This window comes from Danio rerio, chromosome 22 (assembly GCF_049306965.1).
Source record: "Danio rerio strain Tuebingen ecotype United States chromosome 22, GRCz12tu, whole genome shotgun sequence".
In the NCBI taxonomy this organism is placed as follows: Eukaryota; Metazoa; Chordata; class Actinopteri; order Cypriniformes; family Danionidae; genus Danio; species Danio rerio.
In genome coordinates this window covers 41,177,501-41,203,332 of record NC_133197.1, presented here as the reverse complement: position 1 = coordinate 41,203,332, position 25,832 = coordinate 41,177,501, and the positions used below count along the sequence as shown (strand labels likewise).

At 38.6% G+C, this 25,832-nt stretch overlaps 1 protein-coding gene across 5 annotated transcripts in view; it reads right to left on the bottom strand.

The window, feature by feature from the left end:
• Positions 1-3,945: 3,945 nt before the first annotated feature.
• The window catches only part of arhgef3 (Rho guanine nucleotide exchange factor (GEF) 3), a 46,485-nt gene continuing 24,598 nt past the window's right edge, over positions 3,946-25,832 (bottom strand). For 3 of the 5 annotated variants that reach the window (XM_005161867.6, XM_073936688.1, XM_005161868.6), the window contains 9 exons: positions 17,696-17,803; positions 14,384-14,554; positions 13,148-13,210; positions 12,195-12,291; positions 11,367-11,443; positions 10,076-10,333; positions 9,543-9,713; positions 8,907-9,093; positions 3,946-7,613 (listed from right to left, as the gene is read on the bottom strand). In XM_005161867.6, coding sequence (XP_005161924.2) covers positions 7,342-7,613; positions 8,907-9,093; positions 9,543-9,713; positions 10,076-10,333; positions 11,367-11,443; positions 12,195-12,291; positions 13,148-13,210; positions 14,384-14,554; positions 17,696-17,803 — 1,404 coding nt within the window. In that variant the 3' untranslated portion in view covers positions 3,946-7,341. 5 annotated transcript variants of the gene reach the window in all.

Here is a 25,832-nt window from a genome sequence, read left to right as displayed (position 1 = left end):
GCGGCTTCTGCTGGTCTGATGAGAAAGTTCCTGATTATTTGGATTTCTATCAACTTTGGTAGCTGTGGCTCAGTGGTTAGCACTGTTGTCTCACAGCAAGTAGGTGGCAGGTTTGAGTCCCTCCTGGGTCAGTTGGCATGTGGAGTTTGCATGTTCTCTCCATGTTGGCGTAGGTTTCCTCCACAGTCCAAACACATGCGCTATAGGGGAACTGATCAACTAAACTGGCCGTAGTGTGTGAGTGCGAGTGTGTATGGGTGTTTCCCAGTACTGGGTTGCAGCTGGAAGGGCATTAAAACATGCTGGAATAGTTGGCGGTTCATTCCGCTGTTGTAACCCCTGATAAATCACAGATAAAGCCGAAGGAAAATGAATGAATGAATGATTGTAAAGGGACAGTCCACCCAAACCTTTAAATGTACTCACTATTTACTCTCCGTCAAGTGGTCAAGTGGTATGAGTATAACATTGGAAACCTGTAACCATTGACTTCCATAGCAGGAATAACCAACGCGATCTCACCGCAATGCGTAACCTTTTGATTTAGTGGCTAAATTGTATGAATTCGTATTTCATACAGTTTGATACGATTTGCTGATCACCCAATGACGGTTGGGGTTAGGGGCGGGGTTAAGTGCCACGCCTCCTTTTTAAAATCGTACAATGTCATATGACTGAACTCGTACGAATGAATCACTAAACTGGCAAAAACGTAAAATACTTACGTTTCCTCGTAAGATCAGGCTGGGAAAAACAATACTAGGAAGTCGCTGCTGACAGGTTTACAGCATTCTTCAAAATATCTACTTTTGTGTTCAAAACAAGAAAGAATCCCATAGAGGTTTGAAGCCAGCCAATGGAGTGTAGATGATGACAGAGTTAAAATTTAGGGGTGAACTAGTCTTTCAAGGTGTCCATGTGTAACCCCGCGGGTTCAACACCACTCTACCCGCTCCGAGCTGGTATCGAAACGGCGACCTTTCACATGGGAGTCGATTGCTCTACCAAGGAAGCTAAAGACCACGACCGCGAGTGTCAATCACTAGAGCACCTTTACAGGTCAGAGGAGCGACACTTGTTCTGGGATACTGTACTATTACAACTGATCACGCAACTAACCTGCATTCTAACCCCAACCACATATGAGCTAATTAATTTGACTCGGTTGTTAAATGGATAAGACACCTTAAAATAAAGTGTCACCTGAATATCCGTCAGTCATATTGTCTTAGATGTTTGGAAGATGTAATTAGGAACGTCTCCCGGGGATCATTAACTTTAAACAGATGGTCTGAGAGAGCTACACTTATCATCTGTTCTCCATACTCATCTGTGTGTGTGTGTGTGTGTGTGTGTGTGTGTGTGTGCGTAATTATCCTTATGCACACACGACCTGATTCTGCTGTGAGGAGGGGCGTCGCCCAGGGGCCCTGTCACTGTCAGGGGGACGCCAGAGAAAAACACACCTGAGACGAGTGTCTTCTTCAGAGGATAAACACAGCGAGACGCTTCAGCCATATGCCAGACCTGTGATTGCATCATCAACAGTCATAATGCTCCTGAAGGAGTTCAATCTCAGCACACTCTGCTCTTACTAATATGGAGAAAACGTGTCTGATACTTTACCTGCAAATACAAATGAACCATTTTTAGGCTTACACTTTAAATAGGAAAAGAAAATGATGCAGAAAAAAAAGATTCAGTCTTATTTAAAGGTTCAGGGTCAGAGAATGAGGTGTGTCGTGCATTGAAGAGGACAAATCTTGTATTTTACTTATTATTCAAACACTGTTATCATCCAAACATATATTAAACTGCACAATACTGAATTTTAAAATACACGTTTTGAACTATTAAGAGAATATATTATAAGTCTTTAACACTATATATTCCTATTTCACTGTAATTAAACACTGTTACCATGAAACTAATGAGGCAGCGGTGAATAAATAAAGCAGACTGCAAATAATCTCACACATCCCCAAAGTTTTGAATGGCAGCATGTGCAATCAAGGGTTTACAGAGGAACACGCACACACACACACACACACACATATATTGAAAGGTAAGTGTAGTGATAGTCAAATAGGAGTGGAGTAAATAGAGTTGAATGTTCTCTGGATCCCGGCGGTCCTCATTATGAACGTGATCGGCTGCACTGGAGAAACACTAGCGGGACTCAGCACTCCCAGCTCATTATTTTCCATTGTATAAAGATAAACAGTAAGTAAACATGCTAAGCTGAAGTCAAACTTCACACCTCTGCATCAAAACACTTCTGAAAGAGGAGAGAATTTTACATCCACAGAGATTATATTAAAAGCAAGAGTGTGTGTGTGTGTGTGTGTGTTTGTGAGTGTGTGTGTGTGTGTGTGTGTGTGTGTGTGTGTGTGAGCATTAACGAATAAAAAAAATATTGATGTCAAAAATGGAAACAAAAACATGACAGATTTGATTACTATTTAAATAATTAAAAACTTTCTGACATGCGGATGAACAGTGCGGCTGTGCATTTACATTGTTACGATGCATTTCTTTGAGGTGTCTTTAAAACAATATGCAAACTAGTTACAACCTCATTCAGGATACGTACCCCTGTATACGTTTCAGAAGAGCTTTAAATACGTCCCAGGAGCTACATTTTTCTCAGTTTTTGTTTTCGCAAATCCACCAGAGGCCGCTGTGTACGCTTTTTAAGATCTCAAATTTCTTCTGCTAGTGCCATACGCGCCTGCTGTTTTCACATAAATCCATAGGAGGCCGCTGTCAAGTGACCAATCAACTCACCCTCCTCCTTCCCTAAACCCAACCAACAGTGTTGTCAAAAGTGATCCAGAAAGAAAGCCGTCGCAGCAGCCTGAGGCTCATTCTGGAAACAGCCCTATAGACGTTTCATTGTTTTGTGAAAGGGCCACACTTTTTGAGATCTTACATTTTCCTCGCGAGTGCCATTCATGCCTGCTATTCTGACGTAAATCCACTAGAGGTCACTAGTGACTGACTGTTTGACTGACCGGATGACTGACCCACCCTCCCCCTTCCCTAAACCCAAATAATTTTATTAGTTGACCCGCCCGCCCGCCCGCTTCCCTAAACCCTCAACAATTTACAAAAGCAATCCAGAAAAAGCAAAGCCCTCGTCTGATTTGTAGCACATTCTCACGCTGCTATTTACTTGTTTATTTGATTGTTTAGATTCTGTTTTTGTCTTAGCTGATTTCTGGAACCGCTCCTCATCAGACTCGCACCCTGACGTCGTGGTTAACTCCTCTCTGCATCTCAGGTCCACCGACATACATGGCGAGCTAAAGGGACGAACAGGCTACAGTGGGAAAGCCGCCTATACAGAGGTAAACGGTCAGCTGATCAGTGTAAACAAAGGAGAGGCATCATACCATGTGCAGCGAGCCACTGGGCAAACTGGTCTCGGCAGAAAAGTCATCCATGCAGGGGTAAGCAGTCAGCTGGTAAGCATGAACAGAAATGGGGTCATACCGCCTCATAGCGTTCATTTTTGTAGACGATATACAGCCATACGTTCCTCTGGCTACATAATTCCCCATCTCAGAAATGTATATGAGGGAACGTTTCAGAACTCTACTGAAAAACCAGCCTAGGTTAGTTTGGTGGTTTTAGCTGGTCGACCAGCCTGGTTTTAGAGGGGTTTTGGCCATATCCAGACTGGTCTTAGCTGGTCAGGCTGGAAAATGACCAGCTAAATCCAGCTAAAACCAGCTTAAACCAGGCTGAAGATCAAGCTGGATTAAGCTGGTAATTTTCCTGCCTGACCAGCTAAGACCAGTCTGGATATGGCCAAAACCCCTCTAAAACCAGGCTGGTCGACCTAAAACCAGCCTAGACTGGTTTAAGCTGGGTTTTTCAGCAGGAAACGAGCCCATGTTGGCTAATTCAGGCTAATTTGAGTCAATAAAATCAAAACAAATGTAGATTTGACACATTTTATTCGGGTTTCTTCATTGTGTTGCACACTATTGAAAATACTCCAGTCATTAAACATACATTTACATCCCAATTTACCATCTGGCTCTACCAAATCCCTCTCTTCACATCATTTCTGATTTCCAGAGCTGAAGATCCTTTTAATAGCAACCGTATAGATCCACTACACAAGGTAGATCAGGTGAAAAACAAACCATGAATAACCCTCTGACAGACTCCCGGACCACACTGGAGATGAGGAGTTTAAAAAAAACAGAGTAAAGAGGATTTGGATAGTTTCAAACCGAGTAAACCTGAGCGAACAGAAACAGCAAACACTTTCGTTTATGTGTGGCGAAGGCGGTTTTCTTTGTCTGTCTGCACACACAAAACACGATGATGCCACGGCAGAGCGTTTCCAGTGAAGCTACAGTGTATTCCTCCAGGAGAGGTGACCAGACACAGCTCCACAGGCTCAGAGTCAATCAGACTCCATCAAGACTAAAGCACGAATCTGACAGTCAACATCAAATCAGAGTTTAACTCTTCAGTCATACATGACAATAGTAAACACAGCAAGAATGCACTCCAGGGGTTTGGCATCAACAAAACAAACACTGACAATACTTTACTTAAACATGGTATTCCTGAGACTAACCTTTATACTGTAACCTACTCATGCAGCTTCCCTATGATGGACATCTCCAGCCTCCGGCGCCTGGACTGCAGCTCCGCACAAGACATTTGTCCAGAGGAGACATGGTGGAGCCCAGCTGAGCCTGCTCTCTCTGCGGGTTTTTATCTTTCACTTTGGTCAACTGGGGAAGTTTTTCCTCTCCGCTGTCGCCGCTGGCTTAGCATGGGTCAGGATCATGGATGGATTTGCTGTTCAGTGTTTGGACTCTCAGCAGTGAATATTAAACCACACTGAATTCATTAGTACAGCGCTTTTACAATGTAGATGGTGCCAAAGCAGCTTCACATAGAAGATCATAGTGAATGTAAACAGTGGAGTTCAGTATTTAGTGTTTCAGTTCAGTTCAGTTCAGTTCAGTTCAGTTCAGTTCAGTTCATTTCAGTGTGGTTTAATAATCACTACTGAGAGTCCAAACACTGAACAGCAAATCCATCCATCCACAGATCCCGAAAGCCAGTGGTGAAGATCATACTACTCAGCTCACATACTGACTTTAGTGCACTATATAGTATGGAGGTGTGTGATTTCGGTAGAATGGTTGCGCAATGGGTAGCACAATCACCTCACAGCAAGAAGGTCTCTGGTTTGAGTCTTGGCTGGGTCGGTTGGTGTTTCTGTGTGGAGTTTGCATGTTCTCCCCGTGTTGGCATGGGGTTCCTCAGGGTGCTCCGGTTTCCCCCACAGTCCAAACACATGCACTATAGGGGAACTGGGTAAGCTAAATAGTCTGCAGTGTGTGTGTGTGTGTGTGTGAATGAGTGTGTATGGGTGTTTCCCAGTGATGGGTTGTGGCTAGAATGGCATTCACTGTGTAAATCATATGCTAGAATAGTTGGCGGTTCATTCCGCCGTGACGTCCCCTGATTAATAAAGGGAATAAGCCGGAAAGAAAATGAGTGAATGAGTGTGTGATTTCGGACGCAGCTTCTGTCTTGTCATCTTTATTCTGTTGACTATATATACATTAGTGTTCCTGATTGTTTATATATACATATTGTTATATACAGAGGATGTTTCTGGTGTTCAGTGGTTTGGACTGTATACTGCTATGTTTGAGTGATTGGTCATTTTAAATAGGAATTTCAATGTTATACATGTTTTATCCATAAAAGACTGCGTCCCAGAGCTAAGATTAGCTGGTTGACACACACATCCATCTGTATTTTATTACGAAAATGACCTTATTCCACCAAGAAATCTCCAGATGGCTGCTGTGTTCAACAGCAGGAGGGGGAGCGTTCAGGTTCTGCAGTGTTCACACTGATAGATCCAACATAGGCTCATTCTGAAAATGTACCCCTGTACACAAATCTGGAGATCCTGAAATATGTAGCCAGAGGTGCGTATGGCGAATGCTACAGGGTGGTCTGACGCCGTTCCCTTTCGCTCCAGCTGACCGATTACCTTCATATGGATGGCTTTCCTGCTGTTTGCCAAGGGGCTTGCTGCATATGTCAGCAGATGAGATGATCGTGATGAAGGAGTTGGAGTCTGGTGAAGAACAGCTCCAGGTAAACAGGTAAAACTAAAGCCAAAAAGTAAAATAAACAAGTAAATAACAGCGTGACAATGTGGTAAGATCTGAAAACGTGGTACAAATCAGGCTGCTTCTTTTTCTGGATTGCTTTTGAAAACACTGTGGGTTGGGTTTAAGGAAGGAGGAGGGTGGGTCAGTCAATTGTTCAGTCACTCGACAGCGGCCTCTGGTGGATTTACGTGAGAACAGCAGGCGTGAATGGCACTTGTGAGAGATATTTGAGATCTGAAAGCGTACACAGCGGCCTCTGGTGGATTCACGATAACAACAACTACAAAAAACGTAGCTCCTGCGAGGTATTTAGTGCTCTCCAGAAATCTATACAGGGGTACATATCCTGAATGAGCCGGTGTTGGATGTGAGAGGAGGACACACAGCAGGACTGTGTGGCTCACAAACACTCGCGAGAAGAGATGAGAAACTAACTGTGGACCATGATCCAGACTGGATATGGATATGGCAATAAGTATTAATCATTTGCGATTGAAATGCTCTGATTCGCAGTGAAAGGGCAGAGATGTTGGAGGTCTGGAGTGGAATAAACAGTGCTGCAGTGTGCGGCTGCTCCAGCTAGTGTGTCCTCTTGGTGTCTGCTCTGTGTTCCAGTAAAGCTTCTTTATTTGGAGATTGTTGTCTATGACTCCTCCCCGCTGTGCTCCATCTTCCTCTCTCATTGGCTGTAGGTCATGGCCAGTGTGTTTATTGGTCAGAACTCATTTCACACAGGATGATTTTCAGGTCCAGATATTTAGTATGATAAGCAGCACGTCTGCCATTCTCTCAGATCACATCTATGAAGAATCCCGCTGTGTGACTGCCGCTCGTCTGAATGAGCACCCATTTCCCTCAGATGACAAGGTTTTGGCTGCAATTACATGAAACCTGCCAGCGGGTGAAAGCCAGCTGAAATCTGGCAATGTGAACTCGGCATGAGCCACTTTTTCCTCATCTGAGATCATGAAGAAGCTGCGCTGAAACTGCAGTGTTCAAGTTCAAACCACTGAAGTGCTTTCCTCCAAAACCTGAGGATATTTCTATTCTCAAATCATCCACTGATCCTTTAGGAAACTGCAGACAGAGAAGTGCTTCCTGAATGGCTATTTCATCACACAATAGTGAACAGGACCGCTGGTTTAGCAGAAGCACATGCTTATGCACAGCGCAGCGTTCACTCTCTCACAGGGCTGACGGGGATGTCTGCGAGCTCCATTTGTGGGTATTCAGAGCTGGAATCCTCCATGGTGTCCGAGCAGTCGTTATGCTGCCTCTCTCTGTCCATCTGCGGGCTTCGGGGTGGCTCTGATTCTGCAGATCCCACTGCTTCTTTCGCCTGTCGAATGCAGTTGAGCCACTGTTGTTTGTTGAAGGTGTCGCTGGCCTGGAAGCAGTGCATCTGCGTTTGTCCTCCACAACGAAACATCACCCGGAAAAAGTTCTTGGCTAGATCAACAGAAACAGAGATGGGTGTTTAAGCATGCAGAGCTCTCTAAAGTATTCACAACAGTTTTATTATCAGGCCATGTTAGGGTAGGTCACAGGTGTCAAACTCTGCAAGGGCTGCAGCGCTAACCCTAATGAAACACACCTGATCAGACTAATGGAGTGCTCCAGGCTTGTCTGATAGCTACAGATTGAGGTTGACACCCCTGTGTTTGGTCATTACTTTGTTCACTAGGAGAACTGGTGAACAATAACTGACGATGGACCACTGATAATGTGGAAAATTTATGGGAGTTTTATGGAAAATATCAACATGTAATGATGTTAGCTTGACGTTGTGTTGACGTTACCACAGATGTTGAATTTTGATTGTCATATCTGATGAATAGATGTCAGTATTTGATGTTAATATGCTGGTGGTTTAAGATGTCGGCTCGACGTTGAATTTGTCACTTTCTAACAGCCTAAAATCAACCAAATATCAAAATAACAGCACCTTAGAATGCTTATCAGCCAATCAGAATCAAGCAGTATAAAGTGGCGTTCACACTGAGGACGATAACTATGTTCATTCATTCATTTTCTTGTCGGCTTAGTCCCTTTATTAATCCAGGGTCACCACAGCGGAATGAACCGCCAACTTAGCCAGCAAGTTTTTACGCAGCGGATGCCCTTCCAGCTGCAACCCATCTCTGGGAAAACGATAACTATATATATAGCAATAACTATAGCTGTGACAACGTCAGCAAACAATGAGTCTATTTTTAGTTTATGCTTTTCTTTTTGGGCGGTTCATTCCGCTGTGGCGACCGCAGATTAATAAAGGGACTAAGCCCAAAAGAAAATAAATGAATGGATGCTTTTCTTTTTGCATTACCTCTTGTAACCAGCAGATGTCCTCAGAGTGCTCGATCTCTAGCGCATCTGAATCCAGCTTAATCAATCTAATCAATGAATTTTTTTAAAACATGGTTATGTTCTTTATTTTAGAGTGTATGAACACTTCTGCTTTCAACTGTGTATATATATAATGCTATGCTTATTCATTCATTTTGTTTTCGGCTTAGTCCCTTTATTAATCTGGGGCCACCACAGTGGAATGAACCACCAGCATATGTTTTACGCAGCGGATGTCCTTCTAGCTGCAACCCACCACTGGGAAACACCCACACACACTCATTCACACTCGTACACTATTGCCAGTTTAGTTGATCAGTACCCCGATGGCGCATGTGTTTGGACTGTGGGGGAAACACAGAAATGTGAATGCTTCCGGGTTAGTGTTGGACTCACTCCGTTCATTGTTGCTGAAGGCTCCTCTGATGGATCCACCGACTCGCATCTCTCCGTCCTGCAGGTCCTCCCACTCCAGGTCTCTCACAGGAATGGGTTGCCGGTAAAGCTGATACCACAGCTGCTCATTGTGGCTAATCGCCCGCGTGATCACCAACACGTCCTGGAACAGGAACACGTGCAGCTTCTGCAGCAGACAGACACAGAGAGAGATCTTTGGGTTTATTGTGGAGTTCTTCAATAATGTTTGACACATTTATTCACTCTGCAAACGTCTGTTGAGCTGGACAGTTGCCTGTTAATGACAACACTTTTAAATGCACTTGTTGGTGTTTAGCTAGGGTGGAACAATGCTTTTATTTTCAACCAGGCTGTTCTATTGTCTGGAGAGTACCAGAAATACAGCTTTTGCATCTCTATCTGATCCAATAGCAAATAAAACAGCATGAAAGTGTTGTCAAAAAGGAAAAAGAGAGATTGACCACACTATACTGCTGCAAACACGCCACACACACTCTAAAGCTATGGCTACATAATGTGCGCTCTCCAGAATCATATACAGGGCTACATATTCACAATGAGCCCGTGTTAAACAAACCCAGACCCAAAGAAAGGACGAATGAGGGAAGCTCTTACAACTCCTCTGTTGTTCTTGAGTTCTCCGTGGCAGATGAGGATCCGTGAGCTCTCGATCAGCAAGTCTCTCTGGCCACTTTCCAGATACAGTAAGCGCTCTTTATAGTAGCGGCACTCCGACTCGCCCGTCTGTGTGTTAATACGGGCCACGATGCTCTGGATCATGTTAATCTGTAGAGGTCAAAGAGTAAATTCAAATGATTGTTATGCAGTAGGATATTGACACACAGTGCGTGTATCACCAGGGCGTTTACTGTAAAACATGGATGTCAGCGCTTATATTTTGCTGTATTTTTTCAGTGTATGAATGTAGTTTGTAATGAAATCTATCCATGATTGTACAGTATTATTATGACTATCCTATTACTTGAATTGAATTAAACTGTTTGTTTTAGTTTATACATTATAGCTAATATGGTTGAAATAAATACATGTAAGCTGCCATTTCTGCAATATTTAGAAATATATGTTGCATATATTTAGTGTATGTGAAGTGTACACATGAGCTTGTATGTCACTGGCAGCACACTCACAGCTTCATCCAGGTGCTGGCGGTCGGGGTGCTCATTGGGTGTGTGTTTGAGGATCTCTCGCAGTAGCAGTGGGTATTTGACCAGTCGACTGCGCGGGATGTCCAGGAAGTTCCAGAGGTCCAGTTTTCGGCTAAAGGGTGATTCCAGACAGCGCTGAAGAAAGTCATGCACCCGATGGTCCTGCTTCTTATGGTCCAGCAAGGCTTTCGCTGCTACCTGGTTACTACAGTAGCTGTTGTAGGTTTCAAGACAAGGGAGCTGCGGTGAGAAACAAACAGAGGTGTACGATGGGTCACTTTCCCACACACATGAGCTCCAACAGTGATCAAACACCCACCAGATGGGTATGATGGAACGAGCGGGGTTAAACTCTGAAGTGTTGGCCCAGCAGGATTTCTTTAAGAAATTTTTTAATTTGGGGAAAGAGAACTGTAGATTTTATATAATTAATTAGTGCATGAGTGTGTGAGAGATCTGCAGAGTGGATGATCAACATCAACAGCCTGAGGGATCAAGACATCTGTGCTGCTCATTACATTACAAACCACAGGAGAGGGACAATTCTCCAGCAGGATAGCGCTCCTGCTCATACTTCAGCCTCCACAGCAAAACTCCTAAAAGCAGAGAGTGCTCCAGGATTGGCCAGCCCAGTCACCAGACATCAACATTATTGAGCTGATGAAGGAGGAGGTGTTGAAGATGAACACAAAGACTCTTGATGAACTCTGGGATCCTGCTGAAGCTTTCTTCTTCATTCCAGATGACTTTATTAATCAGTGATGTGAGTCATGTCAGAGATGTATGGATGCAGTCCTCCAAGCTCATGATGGAGTCAGACACAATCTTCATTCTGTCTCCACTGCAGCAGGACTTTATATTCTATACTGGACATTATTTCTGTTCAGTGATGACACTTTAGTCTGAGCAGAGTCAGAGCGCACTGTCCTCATCAAATCAGTCAACATCAAGACATGATCAGATTTATTGAGCTCAAATCAGCAAAATCTAGAGGCCTTCACCTTTCATAGAGACACTTCATCATCAAATCAGCAACTAGAAGTCCTAGTGTGTTCCTAAATATTGGACAGACGATATATACACACTTAAAAGTACACACACACACACACAGAAAGTAGGTATTTCATATCAGAGTAAAACCGGCTCTGACTTTAGCACACTACTCCAGACTGCAAATCTGTCATATTCACGATTTTAAAGATGTTCCTCTTTCTTCAGATGGAGAGAACTGCTAGAGGGCTGAAACTGTAGCATGGCAGTGAGATGATCTTACCCAGTGGACTAGAATATGGCCCATATGATCAGTCGAGCCGTCCGGATTCCTGACGTCTCGCAGGCGACTCAGCAGATCTACAGGATTAGAGACAAAGCTTGGGTCTTTATGCCACCGTTTTCATGCGTCACATTGATAAGAGCTTTGCCTATGATGTTTCCACACTGTACACACACCAGGATTATCGTTTATATTTTGTGAGGAGGATTAAATGATTTCTTAAAAATATAGATTTTGCAGGGCGATGCAGAAGCGCAGTAGGTAGTGCTGTCGCCTCACAGCAAGAAGGTCGGTCTCTGGTTTGAGCCTCGGCTGGGTCAGTGTGTGTTTCTGTGTGGAGTTTGCATGTTCTCCCTGTGTTGGTGTGGGTTTCCTCCGGGTGCTCCGGTTTCCCCCACAGTCCAAACACATGCGCTATAGGGGAACTGATCGGCTGTAGTGTATGTGTATGAGTGTGATTGAGTGTGTGTGGGTGTTTTCCAGAGATGGGTTGCAACTGGAAGGGTATCTGCTGCATAAAACCATATGCTGGAGAAGTTAGCGGTTCATTCCACTGTGGCGACCCCTGATTAATAAAGGGAATAGGCCAAAAAGAAAATAAATACATAAATATATTTTTAGACGGCCAGTGTCTCATTATTATCCATTTTAAGCAGTGAATAAAGCCTTTACATGTCACTTTAAGCTGTTGTGTAATCAGTGTTTATTGATTTTCTCTCATTTGTGTAATATTGTTGAACAGCATGTACATGTTTATATGGTTTAAACACAGTTTGCTCAGTAATATCTTCTGTCTTTCAGTAGATAAATAACTCTATTGTTGCTCACCTTCATGTAGTGGAATGAGGGAGTCCAGCGTGCCGAATATTTGATTGAGTTCATGTTCCGTCATAATACACAGCTTCAGCATAGGGTCGTGATATGCCTATGATGAAATCACAAATCAGACAGGAGACACTCAAACCTTCATATCTATTCTGGTGGAAAAGTTGAACAGTTTGACTGAAAAAGATTGGATTGGATTGTACTTGTTTTTTCCTGAGGATGTTATTATTTATGTGGTGATTTGATATACTGATCTGTATATTTTTTCTACTATGTATATATATATATATATATATATGTACAGCTGAAGTCAGAATTATTCACCCCCTGTTTATTTTATTCCTCATTTTCTGTGTAACGGAGAGCAGATTTCTCCAGCACATGTCTAATCATAACAGTGTTAATAACTCATCTCTAATAACTGATTTATTTCCTCTTTGTCATGATGACAGTAAATAATATTAGACTAGATATTCTTCAAGACACTTCTATACAGCTTAAAGTGACATGTAAAGGCTTCACTAGGGTAATTAGGGTAACTAGGCAGGTTAGGGTAATTAGGCAAGTTATTGTATAACGATGGTTTGTTCTGTAGACTATCCAAAACAAATATAGCTTAAAGGGGCGAATAATATTGAGCTTAAAATGCTGTTTAAACTATTAAAAACTGCTTTTATTCTAGCCCAAATAAAACAAATCAGACTTTCTCCAGAAGAACAAACATTATCAGACACACTGTGAACATTTCCTCAATCTGTTCAACATCATTTGGGAAATATTTAAACAAGAAGATAAAAATTAAAGGGGGGTGAATAATTCTGACTTTAGCTGTATGTGTGTATGCTACTTCCCCTTCCATGTTTTTTGGATGTTGTGTAATTTAAGTTTTGTTTTTGCCTTCTGGTGTTATTTTTGTGTGATCAATTCAAAATGAGATGGTATAAAGCAGAGTGTACCTTCTTGGCCAGCTTCAAGTCTTCAATCAGGTCCTGTTCTCCCTGAGACAGCTCAAAGATGGCCTGCCCAACAGATGATAAAGGAGAGCTTTAGTGAGAGCTACTACCTTTAAAGAAAAAAGTGCATGTAGCAGACATTCTGGTTAAAAACACACATTTATATGGTTATAGAACTCTTATAAACTATTCAGTTTGATTATAGTCTGGGATGAATAATGCAACAAACATAAACATTTAGGATGAAGTGGTCCAGAGAGTGCTATGTGGGAGTGTAGTCATGTGCGCCAGCATGCTCAGGTGATTTGCTGTGCTCTGTTTAATCTGTCAGGAGTTCACACTTAGCTGATGATCGGTTATAAAGCGTGTTTGGCATCCTCGAGCCCAGGGAGTTTGAGCTCAGGTAGACGTAGGGAACTCCTCTGCTGATTTATGGCTAATGACAATTTAGGAATCGCTATAGGGAGATATACTGCTGGCTAAGAGCTCATCTATGGAGCCGAGTTGGTTTGGTCAATTCACTTGTCGCATGTGTTTGGATGGGGGAGGAACCCAGGGGCAAACCTGCCCGAGCACAGGAAGAACGTGTAAACTCCACACAGAAATGTCGGCTGGCCTGGTAAGGACTTGAACTAGTGACATTCTTGCTGTGAGGCAACAGTGCTAACCACTGGGCCACCGTGCTGCCCTATTAAGAAAAACAGAAGGAGGAGTAGAGGTGAAAAGGGGGAATCTTCAAGACGAGGATAAGTGAGGTGAGAAACTCTGGTTATTTATAGTGAGTCAGCAATCGTCTGATTGGTGCATAATGTGTTAGCTAATGTGGGACCAGCTGTGGTCAATCATGAGCATGTGATCCTCGCAAAACTAGTTCATAAATTTAGTTTAAAGTTTGTTTAAAGTTTAGAAACATTTTTGAACCTTTGTAGAAATATTGCTTCATGTTATTGGAAGTTGATAGTGATGAAACTACTTCATACAATATCCTCTTTAATACAGATAACGCCAACGTATTTTTCAATGTATCCACATTGTTGTCAATAATAAAGTTACCTACTTGACGGATAGTAATGTCTACAGGTGCATGAATACAACTCTTTGAAGTTTTCATATAAATGTGAATACTTGTCATCATGATAGAAGAGCACCGTGATCCCCACAGCGTGTCATGTTCAGTATATCCTGCAGGTGATGGTAAATGTGCAGCGCTGAGTGTCAGTGTCGACTGTATGAGTTCACCTCTTGTCTCTTGATTTCTTTGGAGGATAGCATATGTCCCAGGCCTACATCAAACGTCTCGCTCCACAGCTTGCTGTCACGCCGTTTGGTGACGGTCGGCACAACCTGCCTGCTCCACGGCCGAGGTGCCATAATCTCCGGTCTGCAGACACTGCGGAAGCTGATGGACCGCTGAAGAATAGAGAATTAAGAGTGAATACAGCGCAACACTGAGACATGTGACCCATTTACATCATTGTCCTGTGCACACTGGATTATTCCCTATGTGTTTTATTATTATATCTGTCTACCTATCCGGTCTAGCTGTTCAACAAGCTATTTGTTGTTTGAATGAATGACTCAGCTTATTAAAAATCACAATTAAACTGTTCCAAAAATACATGCTGTATTACTGAATAAAGAGAAACCCTGACAGGACTGTATAGACTCTGGTAGGCTGCAATAATCTGTACAGATCAATGAAATAAGAAGTTGGTTTGTAACTTAATTTTGTCTCAACGATCTCAATAGTCTCTTGTTAACATTTCTGTTTGCTGATGTAGCTGTTTTTCCTTTAGTTTTCTCAAGAAACTTGCTTCTTAACTTATATTTCCAATTTTTGATGATTGTGATGTTTATCAGACTGCAGCAGAATTAGATCTGGCTCCTCTTAATACGGCATATAATACACTGCGCAGATTTGTTTGTTGTGTGTTGTTTTTTTTCACACACATCATTGCTTAATGTATGATCTGTTGCAGTGGCTATCTTTGCACACAAGACTGCATATAATAATAATAATAATAATAACGATAATAATAATAATAATAATGATAATATTGATATTAATAATAATGATAACAATAATAATAATAATGATAATAATAATAAAATAATGATGATAATAATATTAATAATGATATTAATAATAATAATAATAATTATAATAACGATAATAATAATAATAATAATGATAATAATGATAATAATAATAAAATAATGATGATAATAATATTAATAATGATAATAATAATAATAATAATAACGATAATAATAATAATCATAATAATAATGATAATAATATTAATAATAAAATAATGATGATAATAATATTAATAATGATAATAATAATAATAATAATAATAATAACGATAATAATAATAATCATAATAATGATAATAATAATAATGATAACAATAATAATAATAATGATAATAATAAAATAATGATGATAATAATATTAATAATGATATTAATAATAATAATAATAACGATAATAATAATAATAATAATAATAATGATAACAATAATAATAATAATGATAATAATAATAAAATAATGATGATAATAATATTAATAATGATAATAATAATAATAATAACGATAATAATAATAATCATAATAATAATGATAATAATAATAATAATGATAACAATAATAATAATAATAATAAAATAATGATGATAATAATAATATTAATAATGATAATAATAATAATGATGATAGTAACGATAATTATAATAATGATAATAATAATAAAATAATGATAATAATAATAATGATAACAATAATAATAATAATGATAATAATAAAATAATGATGATAATAATATTAATAATAATAATAAAATAATAATAATAATAATAATGATAATAATAATAATAATAATAGTAATAATGATAACAATAATAATAATAATGATAATAATAATAAAATAATGATAATAATAATAATAATGATAATAATAATAATGATAATTATAATATTAATAGTGATAATAATATTAATATTAATAATGATAATAATAATAATGATAATAATAACGATAATTATAATAATGATAATAATAATAAAATAATGATAAGAATAATAATGATAACAATAATAATAATAATGATAATAATAAAATAATGATGATAATAATATTAATAATGATATTAATAATAATAATAATAACGATAATAATAATAATAATAATAATGATAATAATAATAATGATAACAATAATAATAATAATGATAATAATAATAAAATAATGATGATAATAATATTAATAATGATAATAATAATAATAATAATAACGATAATAATAATAATCATAATAATAATGATAATAATAATAATGATAACAATAATAATAATAATAATAAAATAATGATGATAATAATAATATTAATAATGATAATAATAATAATGATAATAGTAACGATAATTATAATAATGATAATAATAATAAAATAATGATAATAATAATAATGATAACAATAATAATAATAATGATAATAATAAAATAATGATGATAATAATATTAATAATAATAATAAAATAATAATAATAATAATAATGATAATAATAATAATGATAATTATAATAATAATAATAGTAATAATGATAACAATAATAATAATAATGATAATAATAATAAAATAATGATAATAATAATAATAATGATAATAATAATAATGATAATTATAATATTAATAGTGATAATAATATTAATATTAATAATGATAATAATAATAATAATAATGATAATAATAACGATAATTATAATAATGATAATAATAATAAAATAATGATAATAATAATAATAATAATAATAATAATAATAATAATGATAATAATAAAATAATGATGATAATAATATTAATAATAATAATAAAATAATAATAATAATAATAATGATAATAATAATAATAATAATAATAATAATAATAATAATAATAATAATAATAGTAATAATGATAACAATAATAATAATAATGATAATAATAATAAAATAATGATAATAATAATAATAATGATAATAATAATAATGATAATTATAATATTAATAGTGATAATAATATTAATATTAATAATGATAATAATAATAATAATAATAATGATAATAATAATAATGATAATAATAATAATAATGAGAATAATAATAATAATAATAATGATAATAATAATAATAATAATGATAATAATGATAATAATAATAATAATAACAATAATAATGATAATATTAATAATAATAATAATGATAATAATAATGATAATAATAATGATAATAGTAATAATAATAATAATTATAATAATAATAATAATAATAATAATAATAATAATAATAATAATATTTTTTATTTATAAAGCGTCTTTCCAGAGCGATTATAATGTGACTGCACATCTGAGGCTCATGTAGTTTTTCTGTAAGGGAACACTTGAGCCCAGAACTCGATGTGCACAATAAAATAACACGACTGCAGTCAAAGCCCATGAGCATAATAACAGCATCAGAGGAGAAAGTTCTGTAAGAGTGAGCAGCAGTAAACTGAGTCAGGCCTGTACCTGCAGTGTCTGTCCGATGCGCTTCAGTGGAGCAGCTTTAACTGGAGGAATGAGACTCGCCAGCGACGTCACCCGAGACAGAGGCTTAACCCGCTTGGTGCTGGGTTCCTGAAGATCACAAACACAGCTGATGAACACCTCAGGCCTCATCACACACCTGCAGATACTGACTCACGCCTGTCGGACTGACTCCCTGTACAATAATGTGATGCTCATGCAAATAATGTCTCAAGGCTGTGATTAAAAGGAGACTGCAAGTTTCAGCCAGTTTTTCAGACATACTGGGAACATTTCCTCAATCTCTTCAACATCATTTGGGGAATATTTAAACAAGTAAACAAAATTCAAAGGGGGCGAATAAATCTGACTTCAGCTGTATTATATATGCATGTATCATGTATTCAAGAGTGAATTTAAAAACTGGGTTAATGTACTCTTCAATAAGCTTCAATATCTTTCATTAGGTATACATATACATGCTGATAAGAGAAAAACGCTTTATCCTTGCAAGCTAATTTCTCACGCTTCCTATGCACCAAAATCATCTATAAATAAACAACAGCCTATGATTATTCAATATTTGCTTATGTAGGTCTGATCGTGCCCCTCAGACATGTGGGCTGAATTAGTAATGGATCAATACATGAATCACGCTTCATTAAGGGATTACACTCGTCTGTTTACCAGTGCACTCTCTGCAGCGTCAGGAATCATTTTTAATGAACAGATTAATCACACACCGCACCAACAACAACTAAAGCATCGTTTGGATTTTAAGTAAGCACATTATTAGTCTGTGATTTGATCTTTAATGGATCAGAAAAGTTCTGGCTTGTCGTTGATGCAGTATAGCTTTTCATTTACATGTCAAATGACATTCACAACGGCTATATTTCAGGATCATCCATTGTGCTCTAATTGTGAAAGACGGCCTCTTTTATTCTGAATTGATTTGAAGTTTATTGAAAGTCTCGATGATTGATGCTTCAGGCTCAGATTTTAAAGGTGCTCTTATTAGCAGTAAAAAATCTTGGCCAAAAATGAATATTTCTAGTCAGAAATAAAGTTTGTGACACTGCAAAACGATCTTGAAACAACACCATGATAAATGTACATCTCAATTAATAATAATAACAATAATAATTCCTTACATGTATATAGTGCTTTTCTGGGCACTCAAAGCACTTTACAGATAGAGTCCCCGTCACTATACTGGGGCATTAGAACCCACACAGACCACAGGTTGGGCGCCCCCTGCTGGCCTCACTAACACCACTTCTGGCAGCATCCTAGCTTTCCCATGTGGTCTCCTGTCCAGCTACTGACCAGGCGCAGCCCTGCTTAGCTTCAGTGGGCGACCATGTGAGAGTAGCAGAGAGCGAGCTGCCGGGTAAAAAATTAAAGCCAAAGATGATCACGTAATAATCTGAGGACAACAGAGTTCAAAGGTGAGCCCTTCGAAGTCCACACAGGCTGAACCGAGCGTTTTGAAATAAGACGATCTCGCTTACAGAGGACAGATCTCGTCACCAGGCCACCGTAACAGCTGCTGTTCAAAGTGTTTTCAAAACTTGTTGTAAATTAAGGGTTAAGACAATTTTCAAAATCTTTTAATCCACTTCAAATGTTGACTCTACAGATATTTTAAGCTTTAAAGGTGCGTACATATGACACCGCAGAACGCTTTCTAGCTAGTCAGCTCACTAGATTTTGCTAATGACTTGAAGAACAAACATTATCACAACATCCATACAGCTAACAGCAGTTCTCATGGGTAGCAGAAGATCAGACGATCCCATCACGCAGGGGGGTTTCAGAATCAGCGCAGTGTCCACGCAGAAGCAATCAAAGGGAAGCGTCAGATGTGTTCAGAGGAGAGGTTTGAACTTCAGCTACTGCAATTGGCATGAAAGCATGAGGAGTGGTTGTGATACACGTCTTTTGATGTGTTCGGCTGAGAGGGACTCGCTTCTGTGGGAAAGTGTGAGTCAGTCACTGATCAGGGTGGACCTCTGCATTCAGTTCCCTGACTATCCCAAGGAAAGGGTTGAAAAACTCCTTAAAAATAAGTGTTGAACGCGTCACGACTTTTAAATCGTGGTGAATATATTACTAAAGGAGCTGTTGATGTGAAATTGACCCAGATTTTGGTAAAATAATTTTGCTATTACTGTATTCTGCATCATAAATGCAGCTGTGGCTCACACAACAGAGGAAAGGTTATCAGCTTTAGGGTTATCAGCGTTAACATGTGGTTCATCGAGTGGAGGAGTCAGGCGAACTGATTCAGTGAGCATTGGAACTGACTCAGACCACAGACTCAAAGTCAGTTTGATTAGCGAGTCATGAGGAACCACTGCTATTGTGTGTATCTCTCTCTCTGATCTGACACACACGGCTCAGTTCATGGTGCTCTTTGCTAACAAGATGAAGATCTGAGTCAGCTGCACCGAACAAGTGTACAGATGGACGAACAGCTAAACTAAAAGGCCTCGTTAAAGAAACGATGGCCAACAGATGCAGAAACCACAAGAGAAGAAGCCAAACACCACAGACATCTGCTGTGCGCTTCACCACACCGAGCCCTGCATGAACCTGAACGACATCTGACTTCTGCTGCCCTGAGAACTACATACTGGCAGTCATAAATCAAACATTAAATGAGTTCAGCGTCTTTGATCAAGCCAACCGAGAGATCGTGAATACGATGACTTCAAATTCAGGATTTTACACCAGCAGAGACGAAGCCAATCAGGGCTGCGTTTCCCAAACAGCGTATCATAGTAGGATGCATGGTTTGGGAAAAGAGCGATGTCGTGACGAGTGTTTCCCAAAACACATAGTTTGTCTGTCGCAGATCCATCGCTTGAACCACATTAGTTAACGTAAAACGCCCAAAATGATGCTCTAAACTGGGTGGAGGAACTACTTCATAAGAGAAGAACCACATCATGTCTTTGTGCAAATGATATTGTTTTACACACACACACACATTTAAAATAATCCAATATTAGATTTGCTGAAATCATGCACTCGCTCTCCATATTAACTGAAATATATGTAAACGGCACATATAGAGTCTGTGTCTGCTTTAATAATATTATTGAGAACATTACATATTCTATTCTAAAACATATCACTGACACACATAAAGCTGACACTATTCTAATATCATATAAATCATATAAATACATAAATAATGAGACGATTTATTATAAAATGAAATGTTATATTCATTATTTATTAGAAATGAAAAAATCATACTTTAATAATATTATTAATAATATTAATTATAATGATGATGATGATGATGAAGTAGTATGTTGTTTATTTTTTACTTTTAGAAAAGTCTACTTTTACAGTTTGACACTGCAGAAAGTTCTAATCAGCAGGCCCGTTTCATATCCAGTACAGATACTTAATAAATAACCCGCTATACATTAAAATAATTTCCACTTGTAAATAACAGGTCACTTACAGCTTTCGCCATGAGGCTGTGTTCAAAATGACATCAATGTTTTTAAAGTGCACTGTGAAGGGAGCACAATAGTAAACATGAAGATCGCTAAAACTGAACTGTAAAAGTTGTTTGAAAGTAAATTACACGTAAGAGAGATGACTTTAATGCTGTTTTATTTTTAATCATTCCAACTTTGAATGTCAGAATGTTCTAAATGAATAGGGCATAGGGGGGATAAGTGGGAATAGAACACAGCCAGGAACTGTTTCTGACTACAGCTCTAGAGGTGTAGTTGTGAGTGCTCCAGTTTGCAGCACAGTTTGCGAATGTTTGTTGGAGCGACGGATTTGGGAAATGGCAAATCAACAAACTATGTTTGTAACAATGCAACATGCAACCTTAGTTGGCTAATGATGGTTTTGGGAAACGCACCCCAGATCTGTCAGCAGTAATAAAAACAATTCATTTTAGGTTTGGTTTTAAAAGAAGAATGTGGAAACAAACACATCTATTTAGAAAACACAAACATAGTTTAGTTATATAAACTAAATTAAAATGCTCATTATATTTGATTATGTTTATATTAATAATAAAATATAATAATAATTATTATTAATTTTGATGATTAGCTGTTTGTTTCATTTATGTGTTCAACTGTTTATATCTTGATCCTCACTCAGTAGGCTGCAGTGAGCGAGAATAAGTGTTTAAAACTTTATCCTCACTCAGGAGAGTACATAACTGTTAAACTTCTTCCTCGCTCAGAAGACTACAGTAATACCTGTTTAAAACTGCATACTCAGTCAATACGCAAACTTGATCCTTCCTCACCTGATAGACTGCAGTAATACTGTTAAAACTTCTTCCTCACTCTCAAACTGTTTCCATAATAACGGTTAAACTCTTCATCCTCACATGTAGACTGCAGTTTAACGGCTAAACTCTTCATCATCACATGTAGACTGCAGTTTAACGGTTTAACTCTTCATCCTCACATGTAGACTGCAGTTTAACGGTTAAACTCTTCATCATCACATGTAGACTGCAGTTTAACGGTTAAACTCTTCATCCTCATTGAGTTGGCAGCAGCAAAATATGCTCAACTCTTCATCCTCACTCAGTAGGCTGCAGTAAAAACTAACTTACTGCTCAACTCTTCACCCTCACTCACTCAGTAGGCAGCAGTGGTAGTAAGCGCTCACCTCCAGCTCTCTCCCTACCCCACGGCCGCGGCTGCTCGACTCGTCCACGCTGCAGTTCGCTAGTTTAATGAGCAAGTATATCCGGTAGTCCTTCGCAACCATACTGACGCTGCTCTGTAGCGAGGAGGGAAGGAAATTCGCCCGCGATCCCAACTTGCTCCGCGGTCTAGAGCTGCATCCTCGAGCGCCGTCTGTGAGACTGCGGAGCGACGAGCGCTGCTGGAGAGAGAACGCGGGAGCGCGCAGCGTGAACGCGCACGGAGAGAACCACTGGCCCGAGATCAGGTAACCACTGTGAATGTATCTGTGCCTTCATTACTGTCAACTGAACTCTGAATAAGAACTAGTTCATTAACAAAACTCAGCGTGATAAATGTATATTTAAACGATAAATTGATGCAAATATAGTCTATTTATATATTTAGTGATTTAGTAGACACGTATTATAATATCAAACTAAGAAAACTATTTGAAAATACATACTTAAATACTTTGATTAACATACTTTAATTAAACAAACAAACAAACAAACAAACAACAAACAGTTAGTAGATATAAATACATTAATAAATAAACAAAGGTTTATATATTTACTTATATTTGAATATATTTTGTGATTTAATAGACATGTAATATAATACCAAAACTATTTTAAAAAATACGTACTTAATTACATTGATTAACATACTTTGATTAAACAAACAAACAAACAAACAAAGAAATGGTGTATATAAAAATCATCAATAAATAAACAGAAACCAGTACACCACTAGTAAGTAAATAAATGCAACACTGGAAAATAAAGCAACTAAATATTTTCAAGACATCAATATTGTAAATGCACCTTCAACATCATTGCCTTGAACATGAGTAAATGTAGATGCTGGATCACTGATATGTGTTGGTTTGCTCTGAGTCTCAGTTCTGAATTCAGTTTCAGACGCTTTATTCTATTCTCCAGATCTGAGCTGATCTGCTGCTGCTGTCAGTAGTGTGCTGATAAATAAAATGCCAATCAAACTCACATTATTAGTATTTAACACTAAATAAAGCCCATGAGCTGTAGCTGAGCTGATCATTGTCAGTCTATCCTGTTGTTCAGGTGTAAGAAATGGAAGCTGTTTCTAAAATATAACTCAGCTGTTGGTTAGAACAAAACTTGTTGCTTTTATATAGAACACAATGTAAATCAGCCTTTAGGCTCGATAGTCAGGCTCACTCCTGTTGATGTCGTCAATCTGGCAACCTGCACTTGCGTGTGTTTTGATCCAGGATTGCAATACCTAGTTCAACCACTGGGTGTCAAACTTACAGACAGCACCTTTAGGTTAACATCATCACTTTGTGTTGGGACAACATGAAGGAATTGAGAGGCACCCTGCATTTTTTTTTACAGTGAGCAACATCAACTCAGACAAAATATCACTTTAAACTATTAAAAATTTTAATAAAGGTCACTTTTCAAACTTTAAAGGTTAAAAGCTTTCCTTAATGCAATTTAAAGCATGAATAAACAGGGAAAGACTAAAAAACATGAATCACAAAATATGAAAAACTGCAAATGTTTGGATATTTCTACAGTGTATATTGTTCTAAAATATTCAATAAATAAATATAAATACATATTGAAAAAATATGATTATATATATATTTAAATGCATTAGCCTGTTTCAGCATTCAGTGCACAAGTGTCAGTCTGCACGGTTGCTCCTGTGTCAGTGAGCAGCGGCCAGCAGGAAATAAGGCCCGGTTTGACAGCTTTTGTTGTGTCCCGGTCGAGAGGTTCCTGTGATTGTGTGCCTATCAGGCGTGGGGAGGTGCAGCAACCACTCGATGAACTGCAGCCAAAATACAGACGGTTCACAAACAGTCGCCTTTGACGATCACTCAACAAGGTGTCACTCCAATACCCCCACACCCCCACACCCACCGTCTGACCTCTGAACACCACTAATGGGGTTAAAATCTATATCTGGCCTATATAGAACAGAAAATGCAGCGCTGCAACAGCCATCATTTATTCATTATTCATTCATTTTCTTGTCGGCTTAGTCCCTTTATTAATCCCGGGTAGCCACAGCAGAATGAACCGCCAACTTATCCCGCATGTTTCACGCAGCGGGTGCCCTTCCAGCTGCAACCCATCACTGGGAAACATCCATACACACTCATTCACACCAGACAATTTAGCCAACTCAATTCCCCTATAGCGCATGTGTTTGGACTGTGGGGGAAACCGGAGATCACAGAGGAAACCCACACCAACACGGGGAGAACATGCAAACTCCACACAGAAACACACACTGACCCAGCCAAGGCTAAAACCTGAGAGCTTCTACTGCGCCACTACGTCACCCATTTGTTTGTTAGTCATGACTGAAGAGCGCTATCTGTGTCTGAAAGCTGCAAAATGCAGTCTTCAGAGGACACATTCCCAGTTAGGAAGGCATCAAGACACGAGCAAATCCTGACCTTCCCTTTCTGTCTCCTGAGAAACCTTCATCTGATATTGTTTGAGGGACACATGCATCCTTCACAGCCTTTGATATCCCACAATCCTCTGCGCTCCATTCCTGGCAGATCAGCTAATGACAATCCTGATGGAGCCACAGAGTGTGTATAAATGCACACAGGGCTGGGGAGTACCGGGGAATACTATTCGACAGGGTGAGCATTAAACAACCCAGGCTCATTCTGATTATGTACCCCTGTGTACGTTTCTGGAGAGAGCAAAATATATCCCAGGAGGTGTGTTAGTTTGCAGTTTTTGCTTTTGCGAATCCGCCAAGGGCTGCTGTGTTTGCTCTTTCAGATCTCAAATTTCTCCATTTGCACCTGCTGTTCTCACCACCAGAGGACGCTGTCGACAGACTCCACACTCTCCCTTTCCTAAATCCAACCAATAGTATTAAAAAAACAGCAACTGACCCTCCCACCACCTCCCTAAACCCAACCTCAGTATTTTGAAAAGATATATATAGATAGATCTGCTATATGACAAGATATTTACACTACCTGACAAAAGTCTTGCTGTCGATTAAAGTTATAAGAGCAACAAATACTAACATGACGTGACAGAAGGTAGATTTAAGAATCATCTGTTGATCTGCATCCCAATCATCACCAATACTGCAGAAGACTGGAACCGGCATGGACACAAGATTCTCACAAAAATCAGTCAAGTTTGGTGAAGGAGACATCATGGTTTGGGGATCATTCAGTATGGGGGCTTGCGAGAGATCTGCAGGATCCACAGGAGAGGGACAATTCTCCAGCAGGATAGCGCTCCTTCTCATACTTCAGCCTCCACATCAAAGCTCCTGAAAGCAGAGAGTGCTCCAGGATTGGCCAGCCCAGTCACCAGACATCAACATTATTGAGCTGATGAAGGAGGAGGTGTTGAAGATGAACACAGAGACTCTTGATGAACTCTGGGATCCTGCTGAAGCTTTCTTCTTCATTCCAGATGACTTTA